At 42.8% G+C, this 16,990-nt stretch overlaps 1 protein-coding gene across 2 annotated transcripts in view; it reads left to right on the forward strand.

Annotated features, from left to right (window-relative positions):
- Positions 1-2,560: 2,560 nt before the first annotated feature.
- Positions 2,561-16,990, forward strand: part of AMOTL1 (angiomotin like 1) — a 116,978-nt gene continuing 102,548 nt past the window's right edge. The window contains exon 1 of one of the 2 annotated variants that reach the window (XM_023225653.1): positions 2,561-2,802. In XM_023225653.1, the coding sequence (XP_023081421.1) occupies positions 2,754-2,802 (49 nt within the window). In that variant the 5' untranslated portion in view covers positions 2,561-2,753. The remainder of the gene's footprint in view (positions 2,803-16,990) is intronic. The other variant, XM_023225652.2, reaches the window with a different exon arrangement.

Here is a 16,990-nt window from a genome sequence, read left to right on the forward strand (position 1 = left end):
TTCCCTATTTTCCAGTTGTGAACATTCTCGAAATGAACCGATTTTCAACGTTTCATCTCTCTTTTTCTCTGCACTTCTGTCCTCAACTTCTCACCCAGTCCCTTGTTCCTTGTTTCCTCTTGCCCAGATGATAGTAAGTAAGTCACTCAGCATCTTTCTCAAACCGTTTCCTCTTCTCAACTGTGCTTCATCTGTCATTGGTCTAATGATCCATTCTTCTAACACTGCAAGATCTATTCTTCCTATCACTGGGCTCCAATGACAGGAAGTCTAGGTTAACTTGATTACTTTGTCCTTTTCCCTAGGATAAACAATGAGTCAATGAGAATAATAAAATCTTGCTTCAAAGATTTGATATTTTTCTTTATGACATTTGGTATCTTCAAAGATATGGTGTCTCTCATTTCCTTTTTATCACCTCTATCAACCTCACCTATCATTGCTTCCTGCAACTATCCCAGATAGTCTCTTGAAATAATAATAGCAAATGCATGTTGAATACCACAGGCATTGTGCTGAGTATTTTACATTTGTTACTTTATTCAGTCTTCACAACCACTCTGTGAGATGCTATTTTCTTCATCTTGCCAAAAAGGATACTGAGGTTTAGAGAAGTTAGACAGCTTGCTCAACGTCACACAGCTACTGAGTGGTGGAGCTCCGACTCAGCTCAAACCTGTTTTGTTCTAAACTTGATGGTTGTAACTTGGAAATTCTGCTGCTTCCTAGAATATAGGATGGTATCTAGGAGTGGGCAATTAGTAAAGATTAGTTTCTTTTCTTCTTTTTCTATCCATCACTTCTTCCCCAATTTGTATGGAATTCACGCAAATGCTAGGTGAATCAGTGGTCCCTTCACTGTCCATAAGATAACCACTTCAGCACCGAATCTGCAATTCAGGGTTCACAATGTGCAGTACAAGGCACATTGAGGGAGAAGTTGTTTCTGTCCCTGGCTTTGCTACTAAACTTGTTCTGTAACATTGGACAAGTCATTCAACAGCTATGCCTGAGCTTCTTCATCCAGCAAGTGAAAGGTTTGGTTGACACTTCCTTCGATTCTTTCCAGGCCTACATTCTTGTGATGTTGTTATTCTGCCTTCCCTTGTTTCCTCCTCCTTTCTGGTAAAAATTCTTTCCTCTATGACTTCTTCCCAAGCACTCAGACCTTGTCATCTCCCTCTTGGCTGTTGCCTCTGCTTGCCCAGTGCTGCCTTTTCCTCTTCCTGCTGTGTCTGAACACCACCACCCTCCCAGGCTCTTCCTTCTGTGTAAAGTTAGTGCCTCTCTCCGCCTTTCCCAGGCATCTGCAGTACTTGGATCTCATGCTTTGTTGCTTGCCTGTTTTCTGTTCACATAGCTTGTCTTCTTAGACAACAGATCCTTGAAGGGATGGTGAGCTGCTCTAAGTTTCTTTTGTGTGTTAATTTCTTTTGTGTGTACCAGGGTAGATGACTTTAAATGGAGTAGTTATTTCATAAATAATTGTTAAGTGATTACATTTGGGCTTTATCTTGAGAGCAGTTTACTCAGTAGGAGGGCCCATCAGGGGAATCAGAATCAGGACACACAACCCACCCGAACTGATGAGACGTAAAACTGCTGACAGTCTGGTTAGGGAACTGCCACAATCCAGGGAGGAGTCCCTGAAGGCCCGGCCTAGTGAACAGATAACAGAGGCAGGGAGCACCAGATAAGAGAGGCTTGGTGTGCGCTGACTCTCCCACTGACATCCTGGGCAGCAACTGCACAGTTACCTGGCGTTCTCTTCTCCAAGCAGTAGAGCTGCCCAGAAATAGCTAGGCAGAAGTGCTATGGGGCACGCTCGGGCACCCCAGAACAGGGATCCAGAGAGCAGCGAGTATAAACCAATATAATGAGGTGAATGAGTAGCTCTTAGCACAGCCTGATTTTATGAGGTGGGGCAACATTTTCCCAGAGTTGCTTACTTTCTTTACCTCTGCTCAGGCAGATAACAGCCTGGGGATTTGTGGCCAGAGGATGTACGGTTCTGCGAACACATTTAATATCCAAGGCCGTCAGGTCTGTTTTGGCCCTTCTGTTTGTCAGCGGAGCACATAGTAGCAGCTTATCGCCCAATCTCAAGTGCGAGATGGAAGCACTGGGGCCTGGGGAATGCTGAGAAAAGTGTGGCCACTTTCCACCTGGAAATTCCACTTAAGAAGAAGAAGAAAGAAGAAAAAACCAGCCTAAGCAGATTTAGACTTTTTGGCAGATCCGGAAACAGAATTTTGGCCTACATTGGGCTGGTGGGAAGGAAGACAAAGTGGAGGGAGAACTGGTGACTCTGAAATTAATCAAAACCCGGCAGGGAACAAAGCAAGGGAGGCTGTCGCCCTCCTAAGTCTCAGGGAGACACGTCAGCTTGAGCTCCGGGCAATTTCGGTCTGGCAGTCTCGCGGCCCGGGGAGGGGCGGCGGGTGTCTGCAGACGGGCTCTAGGGCCCAGCGGCCGGGCGCCACGGCGGGGGTGGAGTGTAGGGTTATAGTGAAGAGCCCAGGCGACCCTCCCCGGCCCGTGCGCGGGGAGCGAGGAGCGGGGACGGCCGCGGGAGCGCGCGAGAAGCTCTAGGACCCAGCAGCGGTTGTAGCGTTTGGGGCTGGAGGTGAAGCCCTGTGTGAATGGGGTTGATTGTCCCGCGCCTCTTCCCGGCGCTGCCCCAGGCCGTGTCCAGCGCACTGCCCAGCGGCCGCCTTCCCCAGCCGAGGGAGTGAACTAGCCATGATTGCCTCATGTGGAAGGCAAAGTTGCGCCGGGGAACTTGTGAGCCTGCGGTGAAAGGTAACCAGCCCCCACTCGAGGTGCCGGGAGGGCGCCTCCGAGTTTCCCACGCGAAGAACCCAGTCGCCCCGGGCTCCCCTGGCCCCTGCTGCTCAGGGAATGGGGCAGCTCCTGGGGGCCCGGGGCTGAGATCCCAGATTGTTGTTTTTAAGCGGGTTTCCTTGACCCGCTCCAGGTCCAGTTGCCTGCGGACAGGGCCTCAGCGCCTTGCCGCCCCGCGACCCACGTAGACTGAAGTCGTGGCCCCGGGGTTTGGGCCCCGGGGTGCGGCGCGCCCGACGCAGGGCTGGCCTTTCCGGAGGGGCGCAGCCATATGGCCCGATACGCCGAGGCGCGCCCGTGCGCGGGTCTCGCGGTGAGGGAGGGGACGGAAGGGGTGTCCGGTGCCGCTTCCCCCGGCGCGAGACAAAGGCGCGCGCACCGGCCCGCCCGACGGGCTCCGGTTCTCGGGACTGGACCCGTTCTGCCCGCCGGCCAGACCCGGCTCTGGCGGGTGGGGGCGACGAAAGGGTCGCATCCCAGCCCCAGACGTTCGGGTCGCGTTAGCTGCTGCTCCTTTGTTCTCTCCCCAGACAAGTTTCTTTGACAAACTGGCGAGTTACATCCAGCTCCCGCTTGCCTGTTAAGGCTGCCTTTACAATAATCTGCTTTCAGGGGGAAAACATTTAAACTTTCCAAATGGAACCGTTTTTTCTTGGAATGTGACATTGTGGCAGGAGGGAGAGTGGCACGTCGGCTGTCGGCCGATGACAGCCGAGCGGAGCTCGGGCCCAGTGCCGGTACAGGGGCCGAGGGTGCCCCATAGGCGGCCGGGCTGGAGGACGCGGCGACAGAGCGGACGAGCCCTGGCGCGCACCTCTAGGGCCTCCCCCACCTGGACTGCGTTCGCGGCGACGTGTCCAAGTTTCCCCCTTCAGAGCCCCAGGCCGAGAATCCCGAGTCTCTGCTCAAAGCTCACGCGCCTCGCGCACCCTGCTCTTCCTATCTTCACTGATGACTAGGAAGACTTTCCCTTTCCATTTTTTTCCGAAGATTTTTGCCTTTTTGGCTTCGGTGTTGGTTTCCTGCCTCTGAGTGGCAAACACCTTTCGGCCGGGCTAGCGTGTAGATCACCTGGACTGGGGTTTCAGAGGTGGGCCCTGAGCGTGCGGCCTTCTGAACCGATGCGATTTGGACCCAACATTTTGTCCCCGTGTTCCCTCAGCTCCCTGTCTCTGTGAGGCCTTGGTTGCCCATTTTCTTCTCCTGAGGCATGTTGTGAGAATTTAGTTTTTGTACTGCTTATAGAAGGCCTTGGTGATGGTGGGGTACGTAGTCTGGAGAGCCAGTTGTGATACCTCGAAGTTGCTTTCGGCTAACCAAAACAGTAATGGCTAACCAAAACAGTAACGTGCTAACCTGCTCACCATAAACGAATTAAACCAGAATAGAGGGATATTAATAGCTACAGTTCCAGAAAATTTCCTTCCTTTTCGGGAAGCAAAAAGTCAGGGCTTGAAATATTAAACAATCTTGGCTCCCTGCTTCCAAAACTGGCCTAATGGGTCACTGCCAAACTGGCTGAGATTTCCCCTGGCTGCCTACCACTCGTGGGCCCCGGCTGCTGTGGAAGTCAGACCCAGGTTAACGATTAAGGAGCTCTCTAGATTGCAAGGTTTTAAAGAATCTAGAGCAACTGACATTTACTTCCTAGTAAGGTGCTCTGAGCCTTATAGTGTATTACTTTGAAGGCTCTTTATGAGAATAATGTGGGAACAGTAGTTTAATATACTTTGAACTGTTAGTAAAGGGTGGAAAAGCACTGATTTGACTAGAATGAAGGAAAACACCGACTGGACCAGAATGAAAAGAGTAGGACATAGAGTAGAAGGCTTTATGCAGGCTCTACTTTTCCTTATGATGGTGGTGGGGGTTGGGGGGGGGAGAATGAGAATGTTTAGGTCTTGGAGTGCACTTTTGTTTTTCTGTGATGCATTTTTCAAGATAAATAAGGAAACCTTTGTAAACCTGTAGGTGAACAGGAGAGAAGGTGCTGTACCTGTAACTTCCCTTTCCCTCCCCCTTCTTTTTAAAATGCACGAAGTCTTGGTCTTTCAGGTTCTTTGCAGATGATGGAGGATGTAGAATACTAATGTTCCAAAGGGCATATGGAGATCAAAGCATTTAAAAATACATCTTTTCACGGAGGCTAATGGACGATTTTCAGTTTAAATGAGATTTTAAAGTGCTGTCGTTAAGAAAAGCACATGAATGCAGAAATGTGAGTGATTTTATGGGAAGGCACTCTGCTGATTAGACTTGAGAGTGTCTTGCCCTGGGCCAGTTAGTCTAGAGGCTGTTGTGGGTAGAACTCAGCTTTTCTGATGTCTAACCCTGTGGAAAAGTGTGGACCCAGGGTCTAGGGAAAAGATGGCTGAACTAATTGAAAGGAGCCGACTGGCTGATCAGAGTTCTGTCGAAAAGTACAGCCTCTAGGTATCAGGGCTACATTTACTCATAGTAATTTGTGAAAATGCTTTGAAAATGATAAAACACTATATAATGTAAGACTTCTGAAAAAATAATTAATGACATGAAATGGGAATTGCTAGTGAAAATGGTAAAAGTTTGATTTTTCAGGCCAATAAATTAAAAAGTAACTTTGTAAGACCTGCTAATATTTCTGATATATACTCCAAAGTAACCTTTTTTCTTTTCTTTTTTTTTTGATGGTGGGGTTGTGTGGCTATCTGCATTTTAAATGCATAAGGAAGCTCAGGTCAGAAAATTCTGCAGTGTTTTGAATAATTTTTCTCCTATTTTTCATTAATCTTGGCAGATTCTTATGACTCAGAATTTAGTAGGTAATAAAATCCTCGAAAAGCAAGGGGTAGCGTGGAGGTCAAGTAAAGGGAGATATTTGATTACAAGGTTTGTTGGAAATAGTCTGAGGTTGTTGTGGTTTTATGTTTTGTTTTGTTTTTTTTGTTTGCCTAGTGATTTTTTTAAAGTTAATTTTGTTGGCTTGGCTTTGTTTTGTCTTGGAGGAGAGGTACAATGTAAATCTTGGCCATTGTGGGTAGGGCAGTCCCTTACTTTTGCTGGAAGGAAGCCGCTCCTACTCTTGCTTTATGTATTGGCACCAAGCTGAGTTCTCCTTTAACTTGTGAGGCCCTTGGCTCTGCCCTCATGGCCAGGCCTGGTGAAACCTTAGGGTATATTCATTTTGGACACTCAGCACAGGACTCCTGGATTCCTAAAGGGGCTCACACATCAGGCATTTCCCCCCATCTTTTAGGAGGGAGTAGGAGAGTAGCTGTGAGATGTTGGAAATGTATTGCTGTTAAGATACTAGAGAATTAGATTTAAGTTTTCAAAAACTGTCATCCTAAGGTATGTGTTTAAACCTGTGTTTGAGACCTCACTGGCCAGTATTGCAGCTCTATACCTCTATTTTGTCATTTTGTTTTTAAGTAAAATGTCTGCTATTTACTTTTTTTTAAGTTTTCTTTTTGAAATGATCATAGCTTCATAGGAAGTTGCAAAAATAGTAGAGAGGTCCTGTGTACCCTTCACCCAGTTTCCCCTATTGGTAACATCTTGCATAACCATAGTACAATAGCAGAACCAGGAAATTGACATTGGTACAGTCCACAGAGCATATTCAGATTTCACCAGTTTCACATGCACATGTAAAATTTGTATTTCTATGTGTGTACTTCTGTGCATTTTTTCATGTGTAGATTCATGTAACCGCCACCACAATCAAGATACAGACCATTCTATTACCCCAATGATCTTCCTTATGCTACACCTCTATAGTTGCATGGGCCCTCTTCTCCCCACCCTCACCCTGTTGCTAAATGCTTAGCAACCACTACTCCTGTTCACCATATCTATAATTTTATCATTTTGAGAATGTTACATAAATACAAGCATGTAGTATGTGAGCTTTTGAGATTGACTTTTCACTCAGCATAATGCCCTGGAGATCCATTCAAATTTTTGCATCTATCAATAGTTTGTTTGTTTTCACTGCTGAGTAGTATTCCATGATATGGATGTACTATGGTTGGTTTAACCATTCACCTATGGGTTTTTTCCACTTCATGACTATTACACATGAAGTTTTTATGAACATTTATATATAGGTGTTTGTGTGAACATAAGTTTTCATTTCTCTGGCGTAAATGCCCATGATTGTGATGGCTGGATTGTATGGTAAGTGTGTGTTTAGTTTTTTAAGAAATTGCCAAACTTTTCCAGAGTGTCTACGCCATTTTACATTCCTATGAGCAGTTTATGAGAGATCCAGTTTATCTGCATCCTCACTAGTATTTGATATTATCACTATTTTTTTATTTTAGTTGTCTAATAGGTGTTCTAATCTTATCATGGTTTTAATTTGCATTACCCTAATGGCTGATTATGTTGAATGTCTGTCTTTTTTATGTGCTTATTTGCTATCCATATGTCCTCTTTGGTGAAATAACTATTCATGCCTTTTGCCCATTCCCTAACTGGATTATTTATTTTACTGTAGGGCTTTAAGAGTTCTTTATATATTCCAGATACAAGTCCTTAGTCAGATGTGTGGATTGCACATATATTTTCCCAAGTATGTAGCATGTCTTTTTATGTCCTTACCAAGGTCTTTTGCAGATCAAAGTTTTTAATTTTGATAAAGTACAGTTTATAGATTCCTTTTTTCTTTAAGGATGGTGCATTTGGTGTCACATCTAAGAACATTTTGCCTAGACCCATGTCTCAAACATTTTCTGCTGTGTTTTCTTCTAAAAGTTTTATAGTTTTACATTTTATTTTTAAGTTATAGTTCACTTTTATCCCTCTTGAGAGTTTATATGTCTTGCTGTTGATCTTATAAACCATCTATTAGGTCTTGAATGTGCACAGATGGACTATCAGGTGTTGTTCCCACTCTGAAGTGCTCACAGATTAGCGGTGTGGCATGTGGACATTACCATGTGTTACTACTATGATAGGGACACATGTGATGTACCGTGGGAGCTCTGAACAGAGAGGAGAGAGGGCTCGCTTTGGTCCAGGTGGTCAGGGAGGGCTTCCCTGAGCATGCTGCTCAAGCATGGTGGGAATAAAATTGGTTTGCTTTTGATCCAGTTTTGGATCTTTATTGCCATGAATTCTTTAGAGTGTGTTACTCTGATTCTTGAGCACATGCTGATTGAGTTGGCATAAACTGAGTGGTTGAGGACCTTTTTGAACAGTACATGGCATGATAGCTTAAAAGAAGGTGAAACACAGTACTTAAAACTCAGTAACATAAACAGTATGAATGAAGTTGAATAGATTAAGAGTTATGTATATGTTAAAATGAAAAAGGAGAGGTAGTATTTTGGATTAAGAACAGGTAGCTCTGCTTGTATCCTGGCCCTGCCGCCTCCTTGCTGTGTGACCTCGGAATTGTACATGCTGAAGCCTCATGAGTAAAATGGGGAAAATAATAGTTCTTCTCTCATGGAGCTGCATGAGGGCAAAGTGAAGCAATGCACACAATGCTAGGCACGTTGAAAGCATTCAATAAATGCCTGCTACCATTATTATTATTAAAACAGCAGAGAGGCAAGGCAAATCACTTTAATGATATGTAAATTCACATGTATCTTCTTTGAGAACCTTCTTTGAGAACCTGGAACCCCGGTTCTTACTCATGGAAGTGTTCCTTTTCACAGTTGGGAGCACTGTGTCATGTACCAAATACTACTTAGTGAATGAGATAGAAGATAGGATGCTCTATTCACAGTCTGTTACTATCTGTATAATAAACCTTTCTTTGCATCTATAAAAGTATGATTTGCGATGAGAGAATGATTTCCTCTGTGCCCCTGAGCACAGGAGGTGGGAGGAGCTGGCACTGCGTTCACAAGGCTAGCTCAGAGTTTATGGTGCTTGGTACTGTAGGTGCAGTAAGTCAGGGCTGATGTCACCAGGCTGCATCTCAAATTTCATAACTGGCAGCTCTGTTTCCTTCTTGATGACCAAGTTGTTTACTTCTCAGAGGAAATTAATTGGGTCTTAGATGTACAATTCCAGGACAGTTGTTCTCAAATGTGATTGAGCATCAGAATACCCCAGAGGGCTTATTGAAACACGGATTGCTGGGCGGCACACTTAGAGTTTCTGTTTCCTTGGTTGATTGAGGGTAGGGCCTAAGACTTTGCATTTCTAACACATTTCCAAGCAATGCTGATGCTGCTGGTCCTGGAAACACATGTTAAGAATGACCATTTTAAAACATAGCCTGAACTGAGATGCTTACCCTTTGGAATGGAGTTTGTTCATCTACAAGCAATTGAGTTTGAAATAGATCAATTTCTAAGGTTATTAGTTGATATAGCTATATTTCTTCCTCTAATCACTGTTCTTTTGTGCCTCACTTTCCTGACCATGACTTTTTCTTCTATCATATGTCTCTTGCTCCTTGGAAGACATGCCCCGACTGGGTATGTGGCTACCATATTGCCTTGGTAAATCACTTAGGCTCTGTAAAATAAGTGTTTTTACTAAATATTTGTCTTCTAAGGTTATTGTGTGGCTTAAATGACATAGTGCATGTGAAAGAGCTTCATAAGAGGTGAAATTTCGTATAAAATGATTTTCTTAAAATTATTTTCTGCATCCTCAGTATCTTTTTGGAGCAGTGTCTCTGGATTTAGGGTGCTCCGCCTCTCTTGACCGTAAGTTTCACTGCTGCTTGGGGGACTTGGTAATGGTTGCATAGACATATGAAGGGACCACAGACATACTCAGGGATGTCATGAAGAAGGTTCATGCAGTGGATGGATGGTTAAGCTAGGGTCTCGGAGGGCCTTCCAAATGGAAATGTTTTGGAGGCACATTGAAGTAGTTGTAGTAATAACAAGGAGAGTCCAGTGCTGGAAAATTGCTTGAGCAGATGTTGAAATATTAGAGATTCAGCTTCCTCAGGGTAGAGAAATATAACTCCATGACATTTTTTTTTTTTCCTGGCGGTTTAGGACAGATGTGATCTGGCCCACATCTATTTTTTTAAAGTTCTAGACCTACGCTGTCCATAGTAACCACTAGTCACTTGTGGCTGTTTAACTTAATGAAAATTAAACAAAATGAAAAATTCAGGCCCTCAGTCACACTAGCCACAGTTCAAGTTCTTAATAGCCATTTCCATCATTGCAGCAATTTCTATTGAGGAATGTTGTTCTACAGTGAGATTAGCTCTGTTGTCTGATGGCAACACCACAGGGCTTCAGATGATAAGACAGGGACACATTTTTGAATGAAATATACCACATCTCCCTTGGAGGGCTTGTGTGAACTGATTGGGAATGCTCTATTCACTTGGACCTCATTTTAACCACTGCTGTTTTTGGAGGCTCATTCCATTTGAAAGCTGGGTCAGCATGGCAACTGAGTTATGTTGGTGGCAAAGCTTACCAGGCCATTATCAAGAAATGTCTGCTGTTTCTAGGGATGTTCCATTCATAGGATTCTTCCAGGGATCTGGTCCTTGAGAGAAGCAAATAGAAATGCTTGGGTGGAATTAGCACAGAAAGGTCCTCCTGAAGAGGACCATCAGAGGTCAGCCTGAACTTCTCCACTCTGGATCTGTTCCACTGTTGAACCAACCTTTGTCAACGAGAGGCAGGAAGCTGGCCCTTGTTCATCTCTCCAGTGTTTGGACATGCTCAGATACCATTCCACACTGCATCATCCTAACTATTGTTTCCTTTGAAAGTGTTCTGTAAACTGTAATAAGGTTCATTTCCTTGCCCACCCTATACCCAGTCAGTCTTTAGGTCCTTGCAGTTGACCTCCAAAATACTTCTTGCCTACTTCCCTTCCTTTGCATGTCCCTACAGCTAAACCAGTTTAAGGGCTAATTACCTGTTTCCTGGACTACTGTGATAGCCACTCACATAACAGGTCTTCCCACTTCTGTTTTCTTGCACCTCTTCTGACCTAGTCTGCCCTTCCTTCTTTCCCTCCTTCCTCCCACCTTTCCTCCACCCTTCTCAGAATAGGCCCAGCAAGACAGGGATGATAGGTATCTTGTCTTCCAAGCTCGCTTTGCTTTCTCTTTGTGAGGTAGGGCTCTGCACACACCCTGTGGCCACGTGCCAGGGAGGAAGGAGGCATCTCATGGTCAGCTGCTGCTGCTTAGCTGTGAGCGCTGCTCTGGGTGGTATGACCCAGGAATGTGACCCCTGAAAGCAGGTGTGAGGCAGGCCTTTTCCTTTCTGACACGGGCTGTGTTCTGGAGGGCTCTGAGAACCAAGTGTTTTCTGAGCAAGCCTCCTCTATCTGGGGGTCTTGGGAAAAGTAGAGAATATGAAATCCTCTGGTAAGGCCCTGTTTCCTGAGGGAATGGTTCCTAAATATTACTGCAGTTATAGGTTGATTGCTCATCCTGGTGATGTGGGAAAGGCTGGAAGATAGAAGAAGGGCAGACAAAGAGATTAGGAAATGTGCTTTTTATGGAAATTAGTGGATGCAGCACTCAATGCGTAGCATTAAATTCATTGCAGAAAAACACATGTAAAACCAATCTAGCTTCTTGAAAAGAGAAATGGTCTAATGGTCCTTTTATCTAAAAGAGTCAAAGAAAATGCCTTCTGAAATCACAGTAAGCTTCAATTAAGACACCTGGGAAAGTAATTTTAAAAGTGTCACAAAACCATTTATACAAACCTTGAAGATAATGGCAGTGTCAGGTTTGTTTGAACTAGTAGGTTTGTTAAAGGACATAATCCTGTCAGACTTATCTTCCTGTGGTATTGACTGGCCTGGCAGATCAAAAATGAGTGGTAAGTGGCATAAAAATGGTGAATAAATTTACCTTAGCTGACTTTTAGAGTTGATCCTGTATGATATTCATCAAAAAACTTAAGAATAGAGTCTGAAAAGTCTACTTTGAGATACATATTAGCTTAGCCCTGAGTTGAGGTATTACATTTCCCCAAATTCTAACATTTCTTACTTTCAAATTTCTCCAAAATAAATTCCAGGAGTTTGGAGAAAAAAATTGAAATAAAGACAAATATTTATATTTTAGTGACATTTATTAAGTGACTAAAATCACTTTATTAGGTTAGGAACAGAAAAAATGGGTTATGTATAATTGTTCATAAAATAAAATACTGAATTTCTTGTATTAAATTTAGTAATTTATTTAGGCAGTAGTCACAATTATGCTAATTAAATTTACTTTGAATATTTTCAATTGCTCTTATAGAAGAGACATTAGGGAGCATGACATTTCTTATTTTGGACAGGATATAAATTAGGCAGAAATTTGGATACAGAATCACTCACTCCTCTTTAAATATCTGTTGAGTGAATAATTTTGGATTGTACAAGCCCATACTGAGGTGGAGAATTTGATGGGATTACAATAAAAGGATATATAGTTCATCCATCTGATATTTGAGGGTCTGTCATGTGCCAGGAACTGGGCTAGGTGTGGGGTATGTATCCTTTGCTCCCTATGGAATTCATATTCTATAAAAGGAATGTAGTGTATTAAGATGTTAGAAAACAAAAAACAAATGAACTGGGTTCATTCTGCTCTAGGAAGAGAAGAAAGGATTCATAACTGTCTTTCAAGCATTTATTTTATTTTCACTTTAAAATGAGCTTAAATCGCAGATATCATGACTTCTAGAAGCTTAGAAGAGTTCTCTGCTGGGGAGGGTGGCTAAATACAGATTAGGAGGATATGGTGGGCAAAGAGGCAACCAAAGAATTAATAGAAGTCTAGGGGTATCTTACTAGAACTCTGTTTAAATTGAGAAAGTATGATGTAATGTCCTGCGTGATGGTGGGAAGAGGACCCTAATGGGCAAATTGTGATGTGCTCTTTGGATATCTTTTTTTTTTTTTTTATTTCAGTAATTACCTGTGGAGCTTAATGGTTAAGACTCCAGAGCTGGAAACCCATATTCACACCTGACCTGTGCCACTCATTAGCTTTATAATCTTGGCTAAATTACTTAACCTCTCTGTCAAGTAGACTTTCCTCATGTGATATATAGGGCTCTTAATTACACCTGCCTCAAAAAATGGTTAGGAGAATTACATGCTAGGTATAAGAACAATATTTGACAAATTAGAAGAGTTAAGTGTTAGTTATCATGGTTGTTGCAGTTACTATTGCAACATTTTATTATGCTTATAGATTCTGTGGGTCTGGACTTCAGGCAAGGCACTGTAGGATGCCCTGTCTCTGCTCCATCATTCCTGGGATTTCTGGGGCAAGAAGGCTGGGAGCGCATGGGTGGTTTGTGACTGGATTCACATGTCTGGCACCTGGACTGGGATGACTTGAAGACTACGTCTGCAGACTAGAGTGTCAACAAGTTGCCTTTCCACATGGCTTAGCTTCCTTACAGGATCGGGCTAGTTAGAATCTTTTATGGTGGCATAGGGCTCCAGGTGTGAGTAGTCCAGGAAATTGGATGGAAACTGCATTGCCTTTTATGATTTAATTTTGGAAGACACATAGAGTTACTCCTCTATTTTCTCTTGGCCAAGTGGACTTATAAGCCTGCCTAAATTCAAGGATGTGGATCCACCTTTCTACAGGTGTGTCAAAGAATTTACAGACCTGTATTAAACTGCTACAGTCATCATCATTATCATGTTATCATTAGGTAAAGTATTAAAAATGTAGCCCACAGTAAGTCTTTGACTATTTGGATTGCCTGGAAACTGTGTTATTCTAAAGATGTGAATTTCTGTGTAGTTGAAGGCAAATACTTTTGGTGGTGGTTTTTCTGTAAGATTGATCCCCTCCCCACTACCTCACCTCCTGCCTTATGTAACATTTTCTTGATGGTTCAGATAATCATCATGAACATCGGTAATATGATGTGTTGTTTGAATCAGGAGTGGGGAGGGACATATAGATAATACAAGAACGCATGATAGTTTTCTTCCAAGAAGATGCTTTGCTCTCCATAGTCAAGATTATGATTCCAAAATAGACAGTAACTGAAGGTACAAAATGGTGATAGAATTAGTATAAAATGCATTTATATGCTCTATAAACAAGAGGTAATGGGTAATACACTTGAAAGCCCTATTTTCATGATTTTTTTTCCCTTTAAGATATTGTACTGTAAGACCCCTGGGCACTTGCCAGGTAGAACTTGATCAGCATCCACAGAATAGGGATAGAATCTCCAGAAATGTTATATTATGATGGCTGATCACATTGATTTAGACTTTTTTTTCAAATAGTTATTGTAAATCTATTTTGAGATCCTTGACTTGAAAAAATTATCTAGTTTCCTGTTGCATAGGATACTAGAGAAAATGTTACACATTATATACCTTGAAGTGGGGTTGACCTTTTTTAAAAATTTTATCATTTAATTGGCTAGTCCATTGAAAGACTCACTGTTTTGAAAATGAAAATAGGCTTTAAATTGCCATGTATGTTATGATCCTGAAGGAATAGACTTTTCTGCATATTTGGTAGTAAAGAGTTATTTTTTCCTATGTTGTCAGTGAAAGGAACAGATCACTGCAAAGAAGAGATTTGAAGTTCGTGTTTTGATCTCTGTCCTATTACATCAGAGATGAAATGAAAGGAAAGTTATGGAACAAAGGTGCTAGGGAGAGGAAAATTCTTTTCCTCTTATCTGTAACGCTCAGTACAGAGGACAAATCCGTCACCCCCTCCCTCAGTAACTCCCCTATTGTCACTGTCTCTGAAGATGGAGCCTCTTAGGCAGCTGAGGGGTATTCAGGCTAGTCTGGTTTCTGATACCTTCTCCAGGGCCACTTAGCCCTTGACTTGCATGCCAAGAGGGCCAGGTAAGGAGACGTTGAAGAACCTTTTGACTATACCATGTAGCCTTTTATTTTGTTCTTTGATGGAACTGGACATTTTAAGCTTGTTTTCTGAGTAATGGTATATTTTAGATCTTCGCTCATCCCCAATTCTTGGAAAGTTGAAAATGTAATTTTAGCGTAGTTTGTTAGCTGAATAGTCTGACCAAAACAGAACTCTAAAAGCTTTCATCTCTTATCTGCCTGAGCATCTTGTTGCTGTTCTATTTTAAAGAGCTCACTGGCCGGGCGCGGTGGCTCAAGCCTGTAATCCCAGCACTTTGGGAGGCCGAGACGGGCGGATCATGAGGTCAGGAGATCGAGACCATCCTGGCTAACACTGTGAAACCCCGTCTCTACTAAAAAATACAAAAAACTAGCCGGACGAGGTGCGGGCGCCTGCAGTCCCAGCTACTTGGGAGGTTGAGGCAGGAGAATGGCGGGAACCCGGGAGGCGGAGCTTACAGTGAGCTGAGATCCGGCCACTGCACTCCAGCCCGGGCCACAGAGTGAGACTCCGTCTCAAAAAAAAAAAAAAAAAGCTCACTGATGTGATCATCTCTTGAAAGTGAACTTTACGGGGGTGATTCCTGTTATATTTTCCCGTCTTCATGAACAGAAACTAAAATTTACTGAAAAATTCCTATGTACTTGTAACACTGTTAATAGCCCTTTCTGTTGCTTCAATTAATCTGCATAACAGCCCTATATAGTGGGCCGTATTATTATTCTCACTTACTAATAAGGCAATGGGTACCAGGAAATTAAAGCATTTGCTCGTGTTCACATAGCTCATCAACAGCACAGCCAGGATTCTTACATTGTTTAAAAAGCAGATTTGCCAAACAAAAACAAAGTATGGCATGTCCTTTCTTCCTGCTTAGTGGATATTTTCTCCTCTATCTTTTTTTGTTCTTTAAATCTTTCTAATGGTGTGGTCTTTTGGCTTGACAACATCATTCTCTTTCCCCTTCAGTCATCATGTCTTAACATCCTTCCCTTTGTCCAGGATCACCTGACTTCCTGCTGGGCAAGTTATTGCAATTTCTTTTCTCCTCACCTAAAACTAATCTCATGGAACCTTTTTTTTCCCTAGTGAAATAATCATTGTTGACTTATATTCCCCTTTTTAAGAATTCCTCAAGGACCCGAAGGTACATTCTTGTGCAGGTGTTTTCTGGGTGGGCATCTAGCTCTCTCCGGATGTATTTTCTTTAATCAACAGAGGTCCATTCGCTTGACTAATAGAGTTCAAGCAGTGCTTTATATCAAAGGGCCTCTGTGTGTCTTCAGGTTTCACTGACTTCCATGGGCCATGGCCATCTTCCTTTGTCTGGGCAAGGAGATAACTCAGTCTCAGTTATAATTGATTGTCAGCATTTTCATCTTAAAAGTCTTCTGTAACTTTTACATCTTTTGGACTTTCCCCATGGGAGAGGATGTGTCATTTAGAACAGTGTTTCTCAAAGTGTGTTCCATGGAACCTTGAGGTAGGAGGTCTCTGAGACCTAAAAACTATCTTCATAATAGGCCGGGCACGGTGGTTCACGCCTGAATTCCCAGCACTTGGAGAGGCTAAGGTGGATCACGAGGTCAGGAGATCGAGACCATCCTGGCCAACGTGTGAAACCCCATCTCTACTAAAAATACAAAAATTGGCTGGGTGTGGTGGTGCATGTTTGTAGTCCCAGCTACTCAGGAGGCTGAGGCAGGAGAGTCTCTTGAACTTGGGAGGTGGAGGTTGCAGTGAGCTGATATCACGCCACTGCATTCCAGCCTGGTGACATAGCGAGACTCCGTCTCAAAAAATAAAAAAAGAAAAAAAAATCTTCATAATAATACTAAGACATGCTCTCAACCATGAATCAAGACAGTGGTAGCAGTCAGTCAATTAGTCACACACTCAGAATAACAAAAAAGCCCATTTCCACTTAGGAACGTTCTAGTTGAGGCAGTACAGAAGATTATATTAAATCTCAAATCTTGAGTATGTCTTTTTAACATCCTGTGTGATGAAATGGGAAGATACATAAAGTACTTCCGCTGTGAACTGAAAAAAAAAAACCCTTGTGTGATGGAATTGGGATATAAATATGAAACTAGATGCTTTTCTCATGGAATGCATATTTACTTGAAAGAACAACTGACAAACTGTGGTTATTCTGACTTGGGCGTTAGGTAGATATTTTCTCCAGAATAAATAAAGGGAACTTGTCACTTCAAGAAAAACTACTATTTGCTGAATTTGATAAAACCCAAGCTTTCAAGTGAAACTTGGATTTTGGAATTTTGGGAAACTTGTATCTGCCACGGTGAACTGGACAACTTCCCAATATGTAAAAGACTTTTCTGATGATTG

The sequence above is a fragment of the Piliocolobus tephrosceles genome, chromosome 13 (genome assembly GCF_002776525.5).
Source record: "Piliocolobus tephrosceles isolate RC106 chromosome 13, ASM277652v3, whole genome shotgun sequence".
In the NCBI taxonomy this organism is placed as follows: Eukaryota; Metazoa; Chordata; class Mammalia; order Primates; family Cercopithecidae; genus Piliocolobus; species Piliocolobus tephrosceles.